This window comes from Podarcis gaigeae, assembly GCF_964106915.1.
Source record: "Podarcis gaigeae genome assembly, chromosome: 9".
Taxonomy (NCBI): Eukaryota; Metazoa; Chordata; class Lepidosauria; order Squamata; family Lacertidae; genus Podarcis; species Podarcis gaigeae.
The window spans coordinates 77,613,598-77,633,040 of record NC_139685.1 but is presented as its reverse complement, the minus strand read 5'-3'; the positions used below and the strand labels follow the sequence as shown (position 1 = coordinate 77,633,040).

General features: G+C 44.2%; 2 protein-coding genes across 10 annotated transcripts in view; both read right to left on the bottom strand.

The window, feature by feature from the left end:
- LOC310852806 (uncharacterized protein) overlaps positions 1 to 19,443 on the bottom strand; it is a 29,454-nt gene that overhangs the window by 9,488 nt on the left and 523 nt on the right. For 3 of the 8 annotated variants that reach the window (XM_083756851.1, XM_083756857.1, XM_083756858.1), the window contains exons 1-4: positions 2,922 to 3,085; positions 2,385 to 2,463; positions 2,219 to 2,282; positions 153 to 308 (exon numbers count right to left, since the gene is read on the bottom strand). In XM_083756851.1, coding sequence (XP_083612977.1) covers positions 153 to 308; positions 2,219 to 2,246 — 184 coding nt within the window. In that variant the 5' untranslated portion in view covers positions 2,247 to 2,282; positions 2,385 to 2,463; positions 2,922 to 3,085. Of the gene's footprint in view, positions 1 to 152; positions 309 to 2,218; positions 2,283 to 2,384; positions 2,489 to 2,921; positions 3,086 to 19,443 lie in introns of those variants that run through there. The other 5 variants (XM_083756852.1, XM_083756855.1, XM_083756854.1 and 2 more) reach the window with 4 other exon arrangements.
- Positions 6,137 to 19,247, bottom strand: LOC310852797 (uncharacterized protein). Of its 2 annotated transcripts, none has more exons than XM_083756828.1 (8): positions 19,159 to 19,247; positions 17,809 to 17,982; positions 15,952 to 16,071; positions 13,752 to 13,850; positions 9,452 to 9,538; positions 8,958 to 9,109; positions 7,146 to 7,279; positions 6,137 to 6,577 (listed from the first exon to the last, which is right to left on the bottom strand). In XM_083756828.1, exons 1-8 carry the CDS (start codon positions 19,184 to 19,186, stop codon positions 6,409 to 6,411), a joined length of 963 nt encoding a protein of 320 aa, XP_083612954.1. In that variant the 5' UTR covers positions 19,187 to 19,247; the 3' UTR covers positions 6,137 to 6,408. The 2 variants fall into 2 exon arrangements, with proteins under 2 accessions (XP_083612954.1, XP_083612955.1); XM_083756829.1 differs by having other exon boundaries at positions 7,146 to 7,252.

Sequence of the window (19,443 nt, the reverse complement as noted above, 5' to 3'; positions counted from 1 at the left end):
GAGCCTGTTGGAGTGACAGAGCACGGCTGGCTTTTCTCCAGCCCTTCCCACCACGACTGGTCACACATGCCTCCTGCTGCTCTCCCACTTTTCCTTTCCAGTGTGTTCCTCGTCTAGGCTATGAACCAGTTCTATGTGTGCTGCATACATACCCTTTCTGGGAGGTGGTTTTCGTCTGCGTTTTAGTATTGACCTGGATGCCACATTAGATCTGGAAGAGACATTGGATCTAGAAGCCACGTTGGATCTGGAAGCCACATTGGATCTGGAAACTGCATTGGATCTGGAAGCCACACTGGTTCTTGAAGCTGCATTGTGGTGTTGGGTCACATAGTATGTAATTTACTTGAACATCAGTGAAAACTTGCAAAAAAGCCATTGTGTGATAGCAGCTAAATCCCAGTAGGGTAAATCCCTGAAAAACTTGAGTGATGATCCTGCAGGAATTCAGTGCCAGACAAACCTCATTTCTTTTTTTTAAATGGAGTAACAAGCTTGGTGGAACAGGGGAATGATGTGAACATAGTGTATCTTGATTTCAGTAAGGCTTTTGACAATGTTCCCCATGTTATTCTTGTGAGAAAACTGGTCAAGTGTGGGTGGAATGAGGTAACTGTTAGGGGGATTTGTAGCTGGTTGACTGAGTGAACCCAAATAGTGCTCACTAATGGTTCCCTGATTCAGGTAGGAAGCCGTGTTGGTCTGACACAGTCAAAATAAAGAATTAAAAAATAGTCCAGTAGCACCTTAGAGACCAACTAAGTTTGTTCTGGGTATGAGCTTTTGTGTGCATGCATACCGTATTTTTCGCACTATAGGACGCACCGGTCCATAGGACGCACCTAGATTTTTTGGGGGGGGGGGAATAAAGGGGAAAAATAAATTCCCCCTCCCCCAGAACGGGACCCAGAGCCATGCCGAAGTTGCGCGCAGCTTTGGCATCGCTCTGGGAGCTTGCGGGGCTGGGGGAGGAGGAAGCCCTCCGCCAGCCTCCAAACCATGTCGGGAGACAGCGGGATGGCGCGCTGCGCCTCTCCCGCTGTCTCCCGAGTTTGCGGGGCTGGCGACGGGGAGGAGCAGGCTTCTCCCCCCGCCAGCCTTCTAGCCAAGTTGGGGGACAGTGGGAAGGGCGCGCTGTGCCTCTCCCGCTGTCTCCCAAGTTTGCGGGGCTGGCGACGGGGAGGAGCAGGCTTCTCCCCCCGCCAGCCTTCTAGCCAAGTCGGGGGACAGTGGGAAGGGCGCGCTGCGCCTCTCCCGCTGTCTCCCGAGTTTGCGGGGCTGGCGTCGGGGAGGAGCAGGCTTCTCCCCCCGCCAGCCTTCTAACCAAGTTGGGGGACAGCGGGATGGCAGCGTTCCACCTCCCCGCTGTCCCCCGAGCTTGTGGGGCTGGCGGTGGGGCTCTCCAGGCTTCAGCGAAAGCCTGCATTCGCACCATAGGACGCACACACATTTCCCCTTCATTTTTGGAGGGGAAAAAGTGCGTCCTATAGTGCGAAGTATAGTACTTCTTCAGATACACTGAAGGAGAAGTCACCAGACCCTTATATACAGTGGGAGGGTGGTGTGGGGTTTTTCTCAGAATGGTAGTGGGATATGGGTGATTGACTTAATGGGCATGGAAAACTGTTGATGACTGTTAACAACTGCAATTAGTTCTACAGGAAAAAGCAAGGGATAGTATGCAGATATATAAGGGTCTGGTGACTTCTGTTTCAGTGTATCGAAGAAGTGTGCATATACACAAAAGCTTATATCCTGTACAAACTTAGTTGGTCTCTAAGGTGCTACAGGACTATTTTTTAATGGTTCCTTGTCATCCTGGGGAAAAGTGACAAGGGGGGTGCCACAGGATTCTGTCCTGGGCCGGTTGTTGTTCAACAATTTTATAAACCACTTGGATGAAGGAATTGAAGAGATGCTCATCATATTGGCAGATGACACCAAACTGGGAGGGGTAGCTAATGCCATGGAAGACAGAAGTGGGATTTACATAGGTTTTGAAGTTTTTTGAAATATTGTTGCCAAACTTGGCACAAATGTTCCCAGGGTTTGGGAGGTGGTCCTCATCACCATTTAGATACCAGGTTCCATTTTTGTGCCACTTGAGATATCATCCCCAAACTCTGCAGAAAGGAAGGCTCAGGGTCTCACTTCTAAGACGTACAGAAACTCTGCCTTCCTGTATTGCACTGAAGAGGAAATAGTAAAAACAACTTACGTTCTGTGAATGTCAGGCCTCTCACCATTTTAACTGCTCATTTGGATTGGCGCCTTATGTCATCCTGTGTTCAGAACCATATAAAGGAGTAGAGAGTTAGCACAACTTCTATGAAAGAATTTAGTGGTCAAAAACGAAATCAGAGTAGCACTCTGCAGAAGCTCACCTCTTTTTGTTGACAGGATCTTATTCTTAGCTGCCATCTTATCTCCTCAATTTGAGTGGTGTCTCATCCTGGAGTTCTTCTAAGCGACCATTTAATGGATTAGGCTGTTAAAATAATGTCTTGAGACAAACCTACCGTTTACAGAGCAGTCATATCAAGCTCTTCATTATACAAGGGAGTAGACATGAAAAGCTGTCTGGCATCCTGTCTTCACTTCATTTATAGACATGGAATCTCCTATTCCCTGGATATACAGTGGGAGAGAAGCAGACTGCTTTTGTCCCACTGTAATGGGGCAGCTGGGGCCTTCTGAATTCTAGCTTAGTGACATACTTCATGCAAACGGCTAAAGTTCAATCCACAGCATTTCCCATCAGAAGGATCTCCAGCAGGAAGCCTTAGAAAGACCTCTCTTTTCCAGGGATCCTGGGCAGCTGTTGCCAGTTGGGCTAAACAGCACACGGGGCAAGACAACCAATGGCCTTCGAAAAAGGCAGCTGACTACGAGTGACTTTTCCCCTTTCCCCTTTTGGATACCGTGGTGCCTCCCGGAGTCCTTTATCTTCTCCAGCCTCAGCCTCTTTCTGCAGATGTTCCTTCCTTCAACGGCTCCAACCACCTTCCGCTTTGATGCAGAACATTCCAGAGTTCCCCTTCAGCTTCTGCTCCTCCCTGATTGGGACTGGCAGGCAGCCAATCAGGATTCCACATATAGCAGAAGTCCAGGAAAATATCTAGTTTAGTTATTGCTTACTCCACTTCCATAGTACTCTCGTGCACAAAAATGACTTTCATCAGTATCTTTGGAATTCTACAAATGACAATCATGTTCTGTCCCCTTTAAGCCCTGGGCTAAATGACTTCTGGGGAACTTCTTCAGTTAAGTGGATGAGCACCCCACCCCTCAAATTGTTGTATTTTTCTTCTTCTGAGACTAAATTTGGAACATAGACTGCTATCTCGCAGTTATGCAAATCCAGCAGTTCCACTCAGAATAATAATAATAATAATTTATTATTTATACCCTTCCCATCTGGCTGAGTTTCCCCAGCCACTCTGGGCGGCTTCCAATGGAGTGTTAAAAACAATACAGCATTAAATATAAAAACTTCCCTAAACAGGGTTGCCTTCAGATGTCTTTTAAAGAGAAGATAGCTGCTTATTTCCTTCACATCTGCAGGGAGGGTTGACCATGTCAACTACAGGCAAGCAATTGAAATTTAAAAGCACAATTTAATTCTGAATATTTTTTAGCCTTCTACAGTGGTACCTTGGGTTACAGACGCTTCAGGTTACAGACGCTTTAGGTTATAGACTCTGCTAACCCAGAAATAGTACCTCAGGTTAAGAACTTTGCTTCAGGATGAGAACATAAATTGTGCGGTGGTGGCAGCGGCAGCGGCAACGGCAGAGGGAGGCCCCATTAGCTAAAGTGGTACCTCAGGTTAAGAACAGTTTCAGGTTAAGAACAGACCTCCAGAACGAATTAAGTTCTTAACCTGAGGTACCACTGTATTTGGAAAGCTGAGGTACAAAATATAATGGATCCAAAATACAAAAGGTATATGATATTATTTGCATAGCACATTTCTGCTAGCAGCAGGTCATCTTCTGTCCACTGGGCATGTGGTCTTTTTGTACCGAAGATCAAGGAGTGACCCCCAGTTACAAGTTAAGCATCTTTCATTTTGATTTAGTTGTTGTAAGACAAGTGTGCGGTTGACATTTAATCGTGAACTGGGATTGGTCTTTATCCTATTGATACCTGGATTTTATGACAGCAGCTTGGTTATGTTTGTGTTATGTGTTATTGTGTTATGTTGTACCAAGGATGCTTCCTTCACCACATCTCTACACCACCCACTGCTTTCCCTAACTAGCATAGGTGTTACATCTTTTGCTTCAGACCTACGCTATACATTCCCAGTTTTAAAACTCCTAACTACAGTGCTACCTTGGTTCTTGAACGTAATCCATTCCTGAAGACCATTTGAGTTCCGAGGTGCAAAGGGCTGTCTGTAAATTCAACTGAGAAAATCGAAAAAACACACAACAGAATCCATTTGACCTCTGAGGTGCGTTAAAAAATGGAAGCATTTACTTCTGGGTTTTCAGCGTTCGGGTTCCGAAACGTTCATCAACAGAGACGTTCCAGAATCGAGGTACAACTGTATTTGCTTTCATTGCTTTTGTTCATTATATGTTGTGCGTCTGTTAATTGATTATTGGACATATATTGTCCAACACCAGGTACAGTCCCTGGCAGAACATGTGTTGGGGCATCCTTCAGGAACGATGGGCGGGTGAGTTGTTGGACACGACCGCTTAAAGCCCTTGAGGGACCTTCCAGTGGTGGCACCAACATGGCACACTCCAGTCTTGACTAACCCTCCCTGGAGAGAGGCAAGTGTGGTTATGGCTCTGTGAAAGTTCTTAGGGTTCATCCAAGTAGTGGCAGCTATTGTGGCAACTTTATGATGGCAACTTCCTCCCAAAAAGTCTGGTTTTGGACAACACCATCTGAAGTGATGGTTGGACTCCACCAAACCAGCAACCCTCTCCACATTCTGTTTTCCAGGAAAAGATCATGGCAGGTCATGAGAGGCTTGGCTGGATAAGGACTGTGGGACAAAATAGGGACAAATGTAAGGTTCTGCACTTGGGCAGAAAGAACCAGCTACATAAATATAAGGTGGGGGACACCTGGCTAACTAGTGGTATATGGGGAAAAGATCCAGGGAGTTTGGTGGACCACAAGCTGAACATGTGTCAACAGGGTGATCCAGCAGCAAAAAAAAAGTGAATGGTATTTAGGCTGCATCAACAGAAGTATAGTATCCAGATCAAGGGAAGTTATAGTCCTGCTCTGTTCTGCCTTGGTCAGATTCCACCTGGAGGACTGTGCCAATTTAAGAAAGATATTGAGAAGCTGGAAGGTGTGCAGAGGAGAGTGACCAAGATGACCAAGGGTCTGGAAACCAAGCCTTATGAGGAGTGGTTGAAGGAGTTGGGTATGTTTATCCTGGAAAAGATGAGACCGAGAGCAGATATGATAGCCATCTTCAAATATCTCAATGTGGAGCAAGCTTGTTTTCTCCTGCTCTACAGGGTAGGTCTCAAACCAATGACTTCAAGTTACAAGAAAGGAGATTCAACAGTGGAACGGTCTCCCTTGGGAGGTAGTGGACACTTTTTGACGCTTTAGTTGAGATTCTTGCATAGCAGGGGATTGGACTAGATGACCTTTGGGGCTACCTTTGAACCCTACAATCCTGCGATTCCATGATTCTGTGAAACTCTGGTGACTACAGTGTTTGGCTTTCCTAGTAAGGCCAACCAAATATCATAGACTCCTAATCAGCCATAAAAATGAACACTACATAATAGATAAACCCAAACAACACAACAAGAGAGAAGGAAAAAGTATGGCATGCAAGAGAGTTACCGTAATTTTAGGAAAGGGCTGGTTTGGAATAAAGAAGGAACAGAAAGATAGAACATATGAACCTCAGAAAGCAAAAAACACAGCCAATTGTCTACTCCAAGAACTCTGACAAACAGGCAGCTGTTGGTAGAGAAATCACTGAGGCTGCTACACTTTGCCCATTTTCCTGGGAATTAGCGCCACTGAGCAGAACTGACTATCCCAGCCAACCCACTTCACCACAGATTTGAAGGTGGTCTGAATATCTTCAGAGCAGAGATCCTTGACATGAAGTGGTGCCTTGTGCAAGGAGGATACAAAGCAACGATTATACCAAATTAATTTATTGGAAGTACAGAAGCTGGTTTTGACCGAACTCTCCCATGCTTCATTTTCTTGGAGGTTCAAATCTTTGAGGTTGCAAATTAAGGTCTCTTTTTTCCAGTCTTGAGGAAACAGGACTGCTAAGGTGCTTTCAGTTGTTGATGGCAGAGAGTAGAGCTCTTCCATGCCCCAATTCCATAACCTGGATTGCTGATTTTTTTAAAGGGGGAGATTAATCCATTGCTTTTAGCATAGAGATCACAGAATCCAGATTTATCAAGGTTTTACCGTATACCATCTTTTATCAGGCATCTTCTTACATATCCACCGTTTTTCTACATTGCAGGGAATGTTTTCCCAACATTTAGTTGTTCTGGAACAATGTGATTTTAATATGACACAGGGTTCTTCTTTTATTTTGTCAGGCTGACCATGCATCCAATAACTGAAAGCAAAAGGCAGCAGTCAGAAATCCATCAACTGAAACTAATGAATGCATGCTGGATGTCTACTTTTTTCTAGCATTAATGAGATATTTAGCTCAGTTCTGTCTCACTCTAGCTTTCTACCTCAAGATTGCCAGCTACTCATAATTGTAGTGCATTGTTTGTATTTTTCAGATTTTGTTCATCAGCAGAAAAGAAAAGTATTATGGGGGTAGTTTCCCTCTCTATTGTTTGCTCCTGCAAGTTATTTCTCACACAAAACGGCAAAGAATGAGTGCATTGCTTGGAATACACAATGCCATGCTCAGGAAACTGCAATGAAGTCCATCTGCTTATTTAAGAATTTTACAATGCTATATTTCAACCCCAACATTTTCAAAATAGTTTATTAATCCTGGCTCCACCTGAAAAAAGTGTGGTTTTTTTTGGAAAGAGAGAAACTGAGGTCCACTGACTCTGAATATAGTGAACTTGCTTCTCCATCATACCTATGATTAATCTGTCACCCGTGAATTCCCGACAAATTTTCTACAATACGAAAAGTAAAGAATTTTTGTTCACACTTACGTGTCTACTACATTTGGGCCATGATGCCATTTCCATTTTCCATTCTCATGATGGAGTCCAATCCAGGAATCTTCATGTGCAAATTCTGTTTCTTTTTCTAGAAACTCCTGCAGAAAGCACAACCAGAGTCTTTCCTAGAAATGAGGAACCAGAACCCCCTTTCAAATTATTTCCAGACAATGTATCTTCTCTGGAAGACAAGAGGCTCCTCCAGATGTTTAACAGGAGTGAAATGTGAATTGACAGCGGGAAGTTGCACCACAGAGATGGGCCCTGCCTCCTACACCTTGCAACAAAATCAAGGATGGGCAAACCCCAACCCAAGGGCAAAAGTCAGCCTGACATGAGTTTCAATTTAGGAACCATTGCTTCACAGCCTAGAAGGAGAGCCCCCAAGTTCTAGAATACTAAAGCTCAGTTTAAAAACCCCACATAACTTGCTAAAAACATGGTAACAGTAAAAACTCAAAACAAAAAAATTCCTTCCAGTAGCACCTTAAAGACCAACTAAGTTAGTTCTTGGTATGAGCTTTCGTGTGCATGCACACTTCTTCAGATACACATATCTGAAGAAGTGTGCATGCACACGAAAGCTCATACCAAGAACTAACTTAGTTGGTCTTTAAGGTGCTACTGGAAGGAATTTTTTTGTTTTGACTATGGCAGACCAACACGGCTACCTATCTGTAACTAGTAAAAACTCAGCTAGAGAAGGAACAGAAGGATAATCAGTCAGCCTAGAATCTGAGCCCTTAAGCTGAGTGCACACAGGAGAGTACTCTCTCAAGATGCCAGGGATCTTCAGAGTCCTTTACTCTGTGAGGTTGGGTACTCCTTTCATCATTAGATCCTGTCTCTTAACAACAGAGCTTGCAATATAACCCCCTTCTGGCAAGCCCTTTCTCCCTCCTTTCTTGACTCACCACTGGGCCTGCAAATCCCAGATCCTCTTCTGTGCCTTTTGCTGGCCTAAAACCTCCTCATTTGTGGGGACTGATACAATTTAAAGACTGCCTCTCTAGTGCCATGCCTGATGGTTTCAACCTGCTTTACTTGTACATTTCTTAATAGATACTACCTCCCCTGCTAGAAAAAAAAGGAAAACAAGCACCCACTACTCTCCCTTCACTAGATCACAATTCATCCAAGAGTGCCCCATGACATCTTTCTGCTCATGGAGGAAGAGGGGGAAGTAAGATGTTCATGCACTAGTACTGTATGTGGAGGTTGCCAGAGAACTTTTATAGGCACCCAAAAGGCTTCAAATCAATTAATTTCAAGAGAGTGTCAGGAATGTGGCCCCCCCAAAGCACAGTGGAAGAGTCAGCCTCACAAATTGAGCTGAGTGAGCAAAGGGAAGACTCTGCAGATGGGAGCTGCCTGTCTGATTTTAGACAGAACAGCCCGGGCCCCCCCCCCTTTCCTGGGAAGAAGCAGTTAGCTCCTAAGGAGAGGAAGAGTGAGAAGTTGACTAAAGCATTGCCATGCAACCACCAGATAAGCCAGTGTTGGAGGCTGAGTCTTCTGGGGAAGAGCCAGCCCTGCAGTCCTCAAACAAGGACATTGGAGAAGATCAGATAGCAATGGAAGGAAAGGAGACGAAAGGCGGGATTTTGGCGTTCTTCCTGTTGGGCAAGGGACAATGAGTCAGACTGAGCAACTAAGGTTAATGAGAGCAGGCAGAACACCATGCTCTGGATGTGTGTGTGTTTATATATAAACTTATATAAAATTGATGGAGAGTCCTTGCTGCTTATCAGACTGCTTGCCTGCTAGAGATCATTATAGCGAGTTTCCTGGTGTTGTACCTACCTCCACACGAACATCTTCAACAAATGTCAGCCAGGACTTTTCCTCCTCACAAAACTCTTTTGCACCGAACCATGACTTTCTTCGAACTTCAAACAAATAGAGAAGCCCAGCATGTGGCATCCACTTTAGACGAAATTTTCTAATAAGGTCCTCTTTCAACCCAGCACGGAATTCACAGGGAAAAGAGAGGGGGCAGAATTTGAGAGATGCCAAGTTGAAGGCCTGTGGATCACTTTAAAATGCACACACAAACTCGAAGTGAATGACATAATGATATTTCATTATCATCCAGCACAATTTACTAATGTAAAATCCAAAAGCACAAGGTTCTTCACATCTGAATTTCTTCCTGGATTGTGAAGGTCTGAATTGCTCAATCTGTTTTATCAAAGTAGTGTGTGAGAGGCAGAGGGCAGCTGGGCCCCTGAACCTTCAAGAGCTGTGCAGACAAATAAATTTCAATACTTGAGTATCATTGTCTCAAAGGAACTTACCAATTGCAACTTGTACTTCATACACTTTGAAGTTCCATGCAACCAATTCATCTGCCAACTTCTGAGCTCCACGAAATATTTCAGAATCTAAAAGGTTTGAACAATTCAAGTCAGTGGTAATGCAAACATCCATCTATGTATATAAAAAAGTCATTTTCCAAAATCTGATGTACAATCACATTCTAGCGTGAAAAAAAGAAGCAGAACCCTGCTATGGAGCCTAGATAGCAGGAGTCCTGGTTCTCAGTGTCTGGGATGACCAAGATTTACTTGCCCCAACTGGGTCAGCTGTTAACATCCATTGCCCCAACTGGGTCAGCTGTTAACATCCATTTCCTTTCTACTGAGAGATATTGGTATACTGATGGTAAAACTTGTCCTATCTCCTAGAGAAGGCCATTTTGTGGCTTGACCTTCATGGTTCTTGAAAGGGAGTGGGTTGTGTGTCTTCTTTGTGACGAGCACACAAGGATACACTGGATGGAGATTGCCCTATTCAAGTGGAATTTTCAGTGTACGAGCTCCAGACACATATCCCTTTACCGTTTTGCTAGTACTGAATAAAGGTTTAAGCTTCCTTAAGGGTAACTTAGGTCCTCAAAGTAGTATTCATGGTGCCAGCAATAGATATGTGCTTTCTGCAACTGAAAATGTTGTCGGGCAAGTTCTCCACGTTCAAACTTACAGTTTGCTGCAAAATGTTCAGTACACAAAATTCTCAAGTCGAATGTCATAGGATTAAATAAAAGTTTTAGAAGAGCCATGAGAATATTGAGTTGGAACCTCAACTGAGGAGGTGCCAGAGGTTAGCGGTGGGACCCATGTTTTACACTCGCACAAGTCCAGCCACCAATGTTCCAAAGTACATGGCTGAAACTGGCATCACTTGGCAATGTTCACTTGCCTGCTTCTCAAAATAGCCAAACAGAATGATTTGTGTGGGGCCAATGTTGAATTAAGCCATTTAATGTGGTCTGAGTCACAACAATTTCCATTTTATTAAATCAGTTCTATGCATGTCGATTCCGTAGCTATTAACCATCTTATCAATAAATTCAAAATAAAAGTGGGGAATAGCTTGGCACAAGGGGTGAGCACTTTTCAGAAGAATAGTGGTACATTGGTATCTCGGGTTAAGTACTTAATTTGTTCTGGAGGTCCGTTCTTAACCTGAAACTGTTCTTAACCTGAAGCATCACTTTAGCTAATGGAGCCTCCTGCTGCTGCCGCGCCGCCAGAGTACGATTTCTGTTCTTAACCTGAAGCAAAGTTCTTAACCTGAGGTACTATTTCTGGGTTAGCAGAGTATGCAACCTGAAGCATATATAACCTGAAGCGTATGTAACACAAGGTACCACTGTACTGGAGACTTGCACAGAGACTTACAGGACCTGGGGGCAAAATATAATTTTGGAGGCTAACCTGTGCCATTCCCATGGAGTTAGGGGGCATCCAGTAGACATGAATCAGGAAAGCCTTCCTCCTCAACTGAAGGGGAAGTGTCATGGGCAGAGGAGAGGGACGATGAAATTAAAGCCACCTTTCCTCTTTACAGGGCAAAGGTAAAGGTACCCCCTGACTGTTTGGTCCAGTTGCGGATGACTCTGGGGTTGCGGTGCTCATCTCGCTTTACTGGCCGAGGGAGCTGGCGTACAGCTTCTGGGTCATGTGGCCAGCATGACTAAGCCGTTTCTGGCAAACCAGAGCAGCGCACGGAAACATTGTTTACCTTCCTATTTATCTACTTGCACTTTGATGTGTTTTCGAACTGCTAGGTGGGCAGGAGCAGGGATCGAGCAACAGGAGCTCACCCCGTCGCAGGGATTCGAACCGTCGACCTTCTGATCAGCAAGCCCTAGGCTCTGTGGTTTAACCCACAGCACCACCCAATTATAACTGGATTAGGAGATCAACAGTTGTTTGGGAATACTTACGGCCCATTGGCCTTCCCTTTGAACCAAGAACTTAAAATCTTAAGCTGTAATTGATAAAATGGGCCTAATTTAAACCCACACTTCATGTCTTACATGCTTATTTCTAGAAACCTCACACCATGTGGGATACTGTAGCATATGGGAACTGCATACACATGGTGCAGATATTAAGATGGGCAACTTAATATAGAATTTTAGGACTTTCTGGTGCATGTGTCAGTTTGTAAGCATGTTGAGTCTTCTCTTACAATGATAGGTTTTTCAATATTAAAATTGTCCATGCAGTACTTCAATTCCTACCCCCCCCCATGGGTTTTGTTTTTTCTGGGATTTGCAAATTCACTATTATTATAGTAATATTTATATGCATCTCACTTTTCCCCAAGACTGGGACTCAAGGAAGTTTACAGATAAAAAATGCAAAACACAGATAAAATAGAAAAGCTAAAATCATAGCAAAGTCAATCATTAAAAAGTTATTAAACATTAATAAAAACAAAACAAGAAACAAATCTTTTAAAAATACAAATTACAATAATAAAAAACATCACGGTGCCAGCCCTTTCCTTAAAAAACAGCCAGTTCCTAGAGGCCTGTTGGAATAAAAAATGTTGCCACTTGCTGAAGGAAGGGCAACAAGGAGGCAATCCAGCTTTTCTAGCCAGTCCCATAACAAAGCCAACCAATTCAGGGAAATCATAACAAAATGGATGTGGAGTGTGTAAGGTTAAACCTCCTGAATGTCCTACATCTGGGGAGGAGCTTCCTACATAACGGAAGCTGCAGTTTCTTTGTGTGAAAGTAGTTTCACTTTTAGTCGGAGTATGTGTCCGAGTTCTGGTTGAATCGTTTGTTCTTTTACTTAGAATCATAGAAGCATAGAGTTGGAAGAGACCACAAGGGCCATCGAGTCCAACCCCCTGCCAAGCAGGAAACACCATGAGAGCACTCCTGACATATGGTTGTCAAGCCTCTGCTTAAAAGACCTCCAAAGAAGGAGACTCCACCACACTCCTTGGCAGCAAATTCCACTGTCAAACAGCTCTTACTGTCAGGAAGTTCTTCCTAATGTTTAGGTGGAATCTTCTTTCTTGTAGTTTGGATCCATTGCTTCGTGTCCGCTTCTCTGGAGCAGCAGAAAGCAACCTTTCTCCCTCCTCTATGTGACATCCTTTTATATATTTGAACATGGCTATCATATCACCCCTTAACCTCCTCTTCTCCAGGCTAAACATGCCCAGCTCCCTTAGCCGTTCCTCATAAGGCATCGTTTCCAGGCCTTTGCTGATGTAAATAAAACTTGCTGATGTAAATAAAACGCTGTTTAGATAGAAGAAACAGTGTGTGGATTTTTTCCTTCTTCTCACACGAAAGCAACTGCTGCTAGCTCTGCTACTGCCTGGAAGAATTTATGCACAGAGGAAACGTGCCGGACAGGCAGCAATTCCACAATGGACAGATATACAAAGGAACTGGGTGAAGATTGGTTCTGATTTAACAGTTCCAGGCTTCCGCAGACACAGCAGGCTCCCAACTCTGCATATTTTGAAAGTGGTTGTTTGTGGGAAGAGGAGCATTTTCAGAGGACCAGTGTTGGAGGAAAGTTGGGCTCTTAGTTCTTCCTCTTCCAATCACCCTCCACTCTCCAGCTACTTTCACCTTTCTACATAAGAGACTTGAAACAAGTTCTACTGTGGGGCAATACCCCTTGATGGGATGTAGGGCTGGGGAGCAGTGTTCATCATCATCATCATCATCATCATCATCATCATCATCAATTTTTATACCCTGCCCTCCCAATCCAAAGCCGGGCTCAGGGCGGCTAACACCAATAAAATTACAATAAAACATAATAGGGGAAAACAAACAAACCAAAAACAAAAAAAAACCAAACAGTTTATTAAAATACGGGTTAAAATACAATTTAAAATGCAGCCTCATTTTAATAGTAGCCCATAAATCAAGACCATAAGGGGAGGGAAACATAAGGGTCAGACCGAGTCCAAACCAAAGGCCAGGCGGAACAGCTCTGCCTTGCAGGCCCTGCGGAAAGGTGTCAAGTCCCACAGGGCCCTAGTCTCTTGTGACAGAGGGTTCCACCAAGTTGGGGCCAGTGCTGAAAAGGCCCTGGCCCTAGTTGAGACCAATCTAACCACCTTGCGACTTGGGACCTCCAAAGTGTTGTCATTTGTGGACCTTAAGGTCTTCCGCTGGGCATACCAGGAGAGTCAGCTTCAAGGGCAGGCTTGTGTAGAGCGAATTACAATAATCAAGCCTGGAGGTGACCTTCGCATGGATCACTGTGGCCAGATTAGGGCGAGAAAGGTAAGGGTTCCTGAATATACTGATGGAAACATGTCGCTTACCATTCTTGTTTTGAAGGGATGGTTCCCTTTTTATCATAAAGTCTCTGATAGTTTTCATTGCTCTCTTTTCTAAATGCATTTTGTTCTGCTCGTAGATATCTAGAAGGGATTAAAGAGAAAAAGAAATGGTATTCCAACACACTAGTCTGGGCATGAGTGTGCTACACCCCCCAAAAAAAATTTTTTTGCTTAGAATGATTTTTGAATCAAGACTCCCTGTGCCTTCACTGTGAAACCTGCTTTTTGTATGACAGTCATAGTTTCTAGCAGGTGATCTGCAGTCTTGTATACCTGGTGAACTGGTTCTCCCAGCCCTGCTGAATCCATTGTGATTTGATGTCTTCCTTGGGATATAGTCATGCAAAGATCATGGGCACATTGGGTGATGGATGTCAGCATCGCCCTTGAGCCAGTGCCACCAACTGGACTCATCCACTTCAGCCCCGACTGGGCTAGGTGAGCTGGGTAGCACTTCCAGAGACCACCTTCTGCACAGGAAGAGGTCAAAGTGCTGTGGACTCACAGCTTAGAGTTGTGAGCACCGGATTCACTTCCACAAGAAGACAGTCATCACACAGCAGAGTATAGCAGAGTATAAACAACTTGGAGAGCAGCTCTGTAGAATAACTTCTTTATTCTATCTACAACTATCATACAAACTATATACAGAGCTAAATGAGGTCTAAGCATAAATGCTGAACCACACTGAGTGCCTGCAGCTGCTCTTAGCAGCAACCTTATCTATACACACGATCTCTAACACTCAGTCTCTCTCTCTCCGACACACTGACTGACTGACTGACTCTTTGATGTGGTGCTGGAGCAGAATAAGTAGAGAGCAGAACACTGCTCCTCTGGAGAATCAGCAGACTCATCAGGAGATTCTTGGATATGGGAGGGGTGAAATCTCCTCAATGACATAATAACTGTCTAGGGATGCAACAGCTTCCTCCCATTTTATCTTGCCAGTGGAAAAGGCTTTCTGCCACCACATGAGCAGGAAGGTACAAGGCGGACAGACTGCAGACATTTATTCCTAGGAGGAGGCACAGCCAGCAAGTGTGTTCAACAGAGATCCCCTGTACAAATTAGGAGGGTCGCTTTAAGAGAAGGAATCTCTCATTCAGCAGAAAAAGATTAGAAGAAATAGGAGCAGAGAATTGCATGCTGGGAGAGAGATCTCTGCAGAATGCTCCAAAATGTTGTCTTTCCAATGGCAGGTGAAGACTTTCTTATCTCAACAGACTTTTAGGAACTGACTGTTTTGAATGAAAGGACTGGTGCTGTGATGTTTTTCTTGTAGTTGTTATTTTTAATAGTTCTTTATATATATTATTTTAATTCCATTAGTGTTTAATTGCTGTTTAGTGATGATCGTATCTATGTTTTTAGCTTTCTCTGTTTTATCTGTAATAATAATAATAATAATAATAATAATAATAATAATATTTTTATTATTTATACCCCACCCATCTGTCTGGGTTTCCCCAGGAACTCTGGGCAGCTTCCAGCACACACAAAACACAATAAAACATCAAACATTAAAAACTCCCTGATACAGGGCTGCCTTCAGATGTCTTCTAAAAGTCAGGTAGTTGTTTATTTCCTTGACATCAGGTGGGAGGGCGTTCCACAGGGCAGGCGCCACTACTGAGAAGGCCCTCTGTCTGGTTCCCTGTAACCTCACTTCTCACAGGGTGGGAACTGCCAGAAGGCCCTTGGAGCTGGACCTCAGTGTCTGGACTGAACGATGGGAGTGAAGATGCTCCTTCAGGTATACTGAGCCAAGGTCGTTTAGGGTTTTAAAGATCAGTACCAACATTTTGAATTGTGTTCGGAAATGTACTGGGAGCCAGTGAAGATCCTTTAGGACCCGTGTTAAATGGTCCCAGTGGCTACTGTAAGCTGTGTTGAGTCCCAGTCTGGGGAAAAGGTGGGATATAAACAAACAAACAAACAAACAAACAAACAAACAAACAAACAAAGTTGGCCTATGAAGTCTCTGGAGTATTCAGGGACGAGAAACAGAAGCATTTGTTTCAATGGGTGAGATTCAACCACTTCCTTACCTCACACACTGGGAGGTAAAAGGGATTAGCTGAGGCTGGATGATGCCCCCACTTTTGAAAGCGTTCTTCAAAATGATGCAAAGCCAACCAGGATAACTCTATAGTACCCCCCCCCCCCGAGTTGAACTTACACAGATTAATTACTCCAACTGCAGCACAAAACAGGACCAGGCACAGCACCACCGCAGTAGTTGCAGCAAGGGAAGGTACAGAGCACTCTGTTATGTACTGCAAAAGTGCAGCGTATTTTCCTTGAAGTGCAAAAAGAAAGAAAATTATGCTTTAACAATCACGTATGAACACCCCACCATTATCCCATTAAGGTAGGCTTCATTTTGCTGTGTTTTTGGAATTCTTGCTGACACATAAAGCTATTAACATATATACAAGAAAATAAGGCAAGACGGAGCACATAGTTGAACTGTGGAATTTACTCCTACAAGGAGTCGTGATGCCCATCAACCCGTGTGGCTTTTAAAGAAGGTTAGACAGACTCATGGAGGTGAGGTTGACCAATGGCTACCAGCTACAGCGGCTATGTTCTGCATTCGCTGTTAGAGGCAGTATGCCTCTCAAAAGCCATTGCTGGGTACTGCAAATAAGGACTATGCTGTTGCATTCAGGTCCAACTTGCAGGCTTCCTGTAGGCATCCGTTTGGCCACTGTGAGAACAGGGTTTTGGACTACATGAGCCTTTTGCATGACCCAGTGGAGCTTTAAAACACAATCTATATCAAACAAATCTATAAATTGTTAGGGGTGTTTTCTAGATATGTAAGTTGTCTCTTAAGGAGTCTGCACTAAACAAACAACTAAGACATTCCAAACATCAAAACACACACACTATCCTTTCTTATAACAATCTGAAACAAGGATGCAGACTTGGGAACAAAAGATTATATGAACAGCACCTCAATAAGCAATCCCCAGTGGAAGCCACCAGAGCATGGCCTTGGCACCAGCTGGCCTCACCATAAAGAGGTCCAAGAAGTCCCTCTTCATACATAGCTTTAGCTTCTCCCCAGGAGTGGTCCATTCTGCTTTGCCACCTGAGGCAAAATGGGAAGGTGGCACAATGATTTCATTTACAGATAGGTAGCCGTGTTGGTCTGCCATAGTCAAAACAAAAAAAATTCCTTCCAGTAGCACCTTAAAGACCAACTAAGTCAGTTCTTGGTATGAGCTTTCATGTGCATGCACACTTCTTCAGATATGTTTTCATGCCATTGACCCCACCTTGCTGCCCTTGCTGAAGTCTGGCTTACAAGGGTCATGCAGCTGCAGTTTCTGGGTTCTGGCAAGATCTCACAAGAGCCCCATGAGATCGGACAGAGGCCTTGCGTGATCTTCCCAAGATCCTGGTGAGGCCACACAAGACATGAGGTCTTCAGGCAATTTCATTGAGCTCTCACCCATAAACCACCTCAATCACTTCTCCCGTGATGGAGGAGCATGTGCCCATTAGATTCTACAGCCTGAAGCAGTTTTCTCAGTCTGCCTCATGGATGGGTTGCCCCTGCTTCTCCTGCTCCACTCTGCGATGGAGCATTAAGGCCACACTTAAATGACCATACCTGCCAAGTTTTCTTTTCCCTGCCATAGGGATCTCAGGATAAGCCAGCCAAAGCTGGTTTTCTTAGCCTGTCTCCCATGTCAACTGTCAGGCTAAGTGAATGGAGAAGTCTTTCTTGCCTGCCATTTCTTTCTGTCTGAGGTTTCCTGTTTAAATAAGTAGAGAGGAGAGAACATAGGCTGAAGCTTGGTGCTTCACACCACCACTGCCATAGCCAGCAGAGGACGTTGGACTCAAACCTTGGTTGGTTGGTTTGACTAAGTGAGCCTGTTGGGTTGACAGAGCACTGCTAGCTTTCCTCCAGCCCTTCCCACCACGACTGGTCACACATGCCTCCTGTTGCTCTCCCACCTTTCCTTTCCGGTGTGTTCCTCATCTATGCTATGAACCAGTTCTATGTGTGCTGCATATATACCCTTTCTGGGAGGTGGTTTTCGTCTGCGTTTTAGTCTTGTTCTGGATGCCACACTGGATCTAGAAGAGACATTGGATCTAGAAGCCACATTGGATCTGGAAGCCACATTCGATCTGGAAGCCACATTCGATCTGGAAGCCACATTCGATCTAGAAGCCACACTGGTTTTTGAAGCTGCATTGTGGTGTTGGATCACATAATACATAATTTATTAGAACATCAGCTCATAAAAAGGGGAATAGAAAAGGCGCTGTGTACTAGGAGCTAAGCCCCAGTAGGGTAAGCCCCTCTAAAACTTGAGATGTCTTCACCAGGCTCTGCATGAGGTTTCCTGGGGTGAGGTTGGGTGTCTGTCAGGGATTGGCTGGTTGAGGAAGAGTGGGGGCAGCCAGTAGTCCAGGAGGCAGCTGAGCGGGGAGGGGACTTTGAGCCAGGTTCAGAGTGGTGGCACAGGGAGGAATTAGCAACAGAAAGTGAGGGTGAAGGGGAGATGCTTGAGGTAGCCACAGAAAGAAGGGTTGAGAAAAGGCTATAACAATTAAGAGAAGCTGAGTCACAGTGAAAAAACACATGGAGGGAGGTATAAATAAGGGAGAGAGAGGCTGGAACTGTAGCTTCTGCAACTGACTTGCTTAGCTGATGTATGTGCAGTGCGCTGTCTCCTTGGTTACTGAGCAATAAAGTTAATTACGGCCAAGCCCTTCCGGTTTCTGCTTACAGCATTGGACCCCAGACGGAAGGCTTTTCTGGCAGCCTGACAGGGTCTCACCACAAGTGCCATTTTGAATCAAATATGGCTTTGGCATGACTTCACCCAATTGATGGCACAATGGGTCCAAACTCATATATTACAGTATCCATTTAAAAAACCACAACATTCTGAGATCCCAGGCAGCATCAAGCACTACCTGCTGGTAAGGTATAAAAGGCAGTTAATCCAGGGGATTGATTAGGTGAAATATATAGCAATGCTATTTAAATGCATCATTAATCAAGCTGAATAAAGATATGACTATATGAATCTAGGACTAAATGTCAATTCATATGTGCTGACGGCGGAGTAACAAAGTAAAAGATAAATCATCAAATGATTGTTTCAATTAATGAACAGTATGGTTCATTTCTTTTATTAAATTTAATAAAATGTCGGAAGGTGGAAAAAAAGGCAGGCGCTCAGCCTGAGAGTAGTGTTGCCCTGTCCCTCAATTTCACACAGAAATTGTGTGAAATTGGCAGAAGAAAGGAAAGGAAGCCGGAATCAGAAGGACAGAAGGAAGGCTCAGAGGTGAGTAGAGTAACTCTGCCTTCCTGTATTGCTCTGAAGAGGAAATAACAGCGGGGAAAACCTACCTTCCGTGAATGTCAGGCCTCCCACCATTTTAACTGCTCATTCGGATTGGCAACTTATGTCATCCTGTGTTCGGAACCATATGACAGAGTAGACAGTTAGCACAACTTCTATCAAAGAATTTAGCAGGCAAAGACAAATCAGAATAACAACCTACAAAAACGTGCCTCTTTCTGTTGACAATATCTTTTTCTTGGCTTCCATCTTATCTCCTCATGTTGAGTGTTGTCTCATCCTGGAGTTCTTCTGTGTGACCATTTAATGGAGTAAACTATTAAAATAATGTA

Bases quoted from the DNA above. Each gene is read 5' to 3' on its own strand.
- LOC310852797 (XM_083756828.1), bottom strand. From the start codon at position 19,186: ATGGTGGGAGGCCTGACATTCACGGAAG. The intron at 16,072-17,808 runs GTATATATGCAG...TTGCACTTCAAG, and splicing joins AAAACCACCTCCCAGAAAGG to GAAAATACGCTGCACTTTTG. The intron at 13,851-15,951 runs GTAAGTTCAACT...AATCCCTTCTAG, and splicing joins AGTTGGAGTAATTAATCTGT to ATATCTACGAGCAGAACAAA.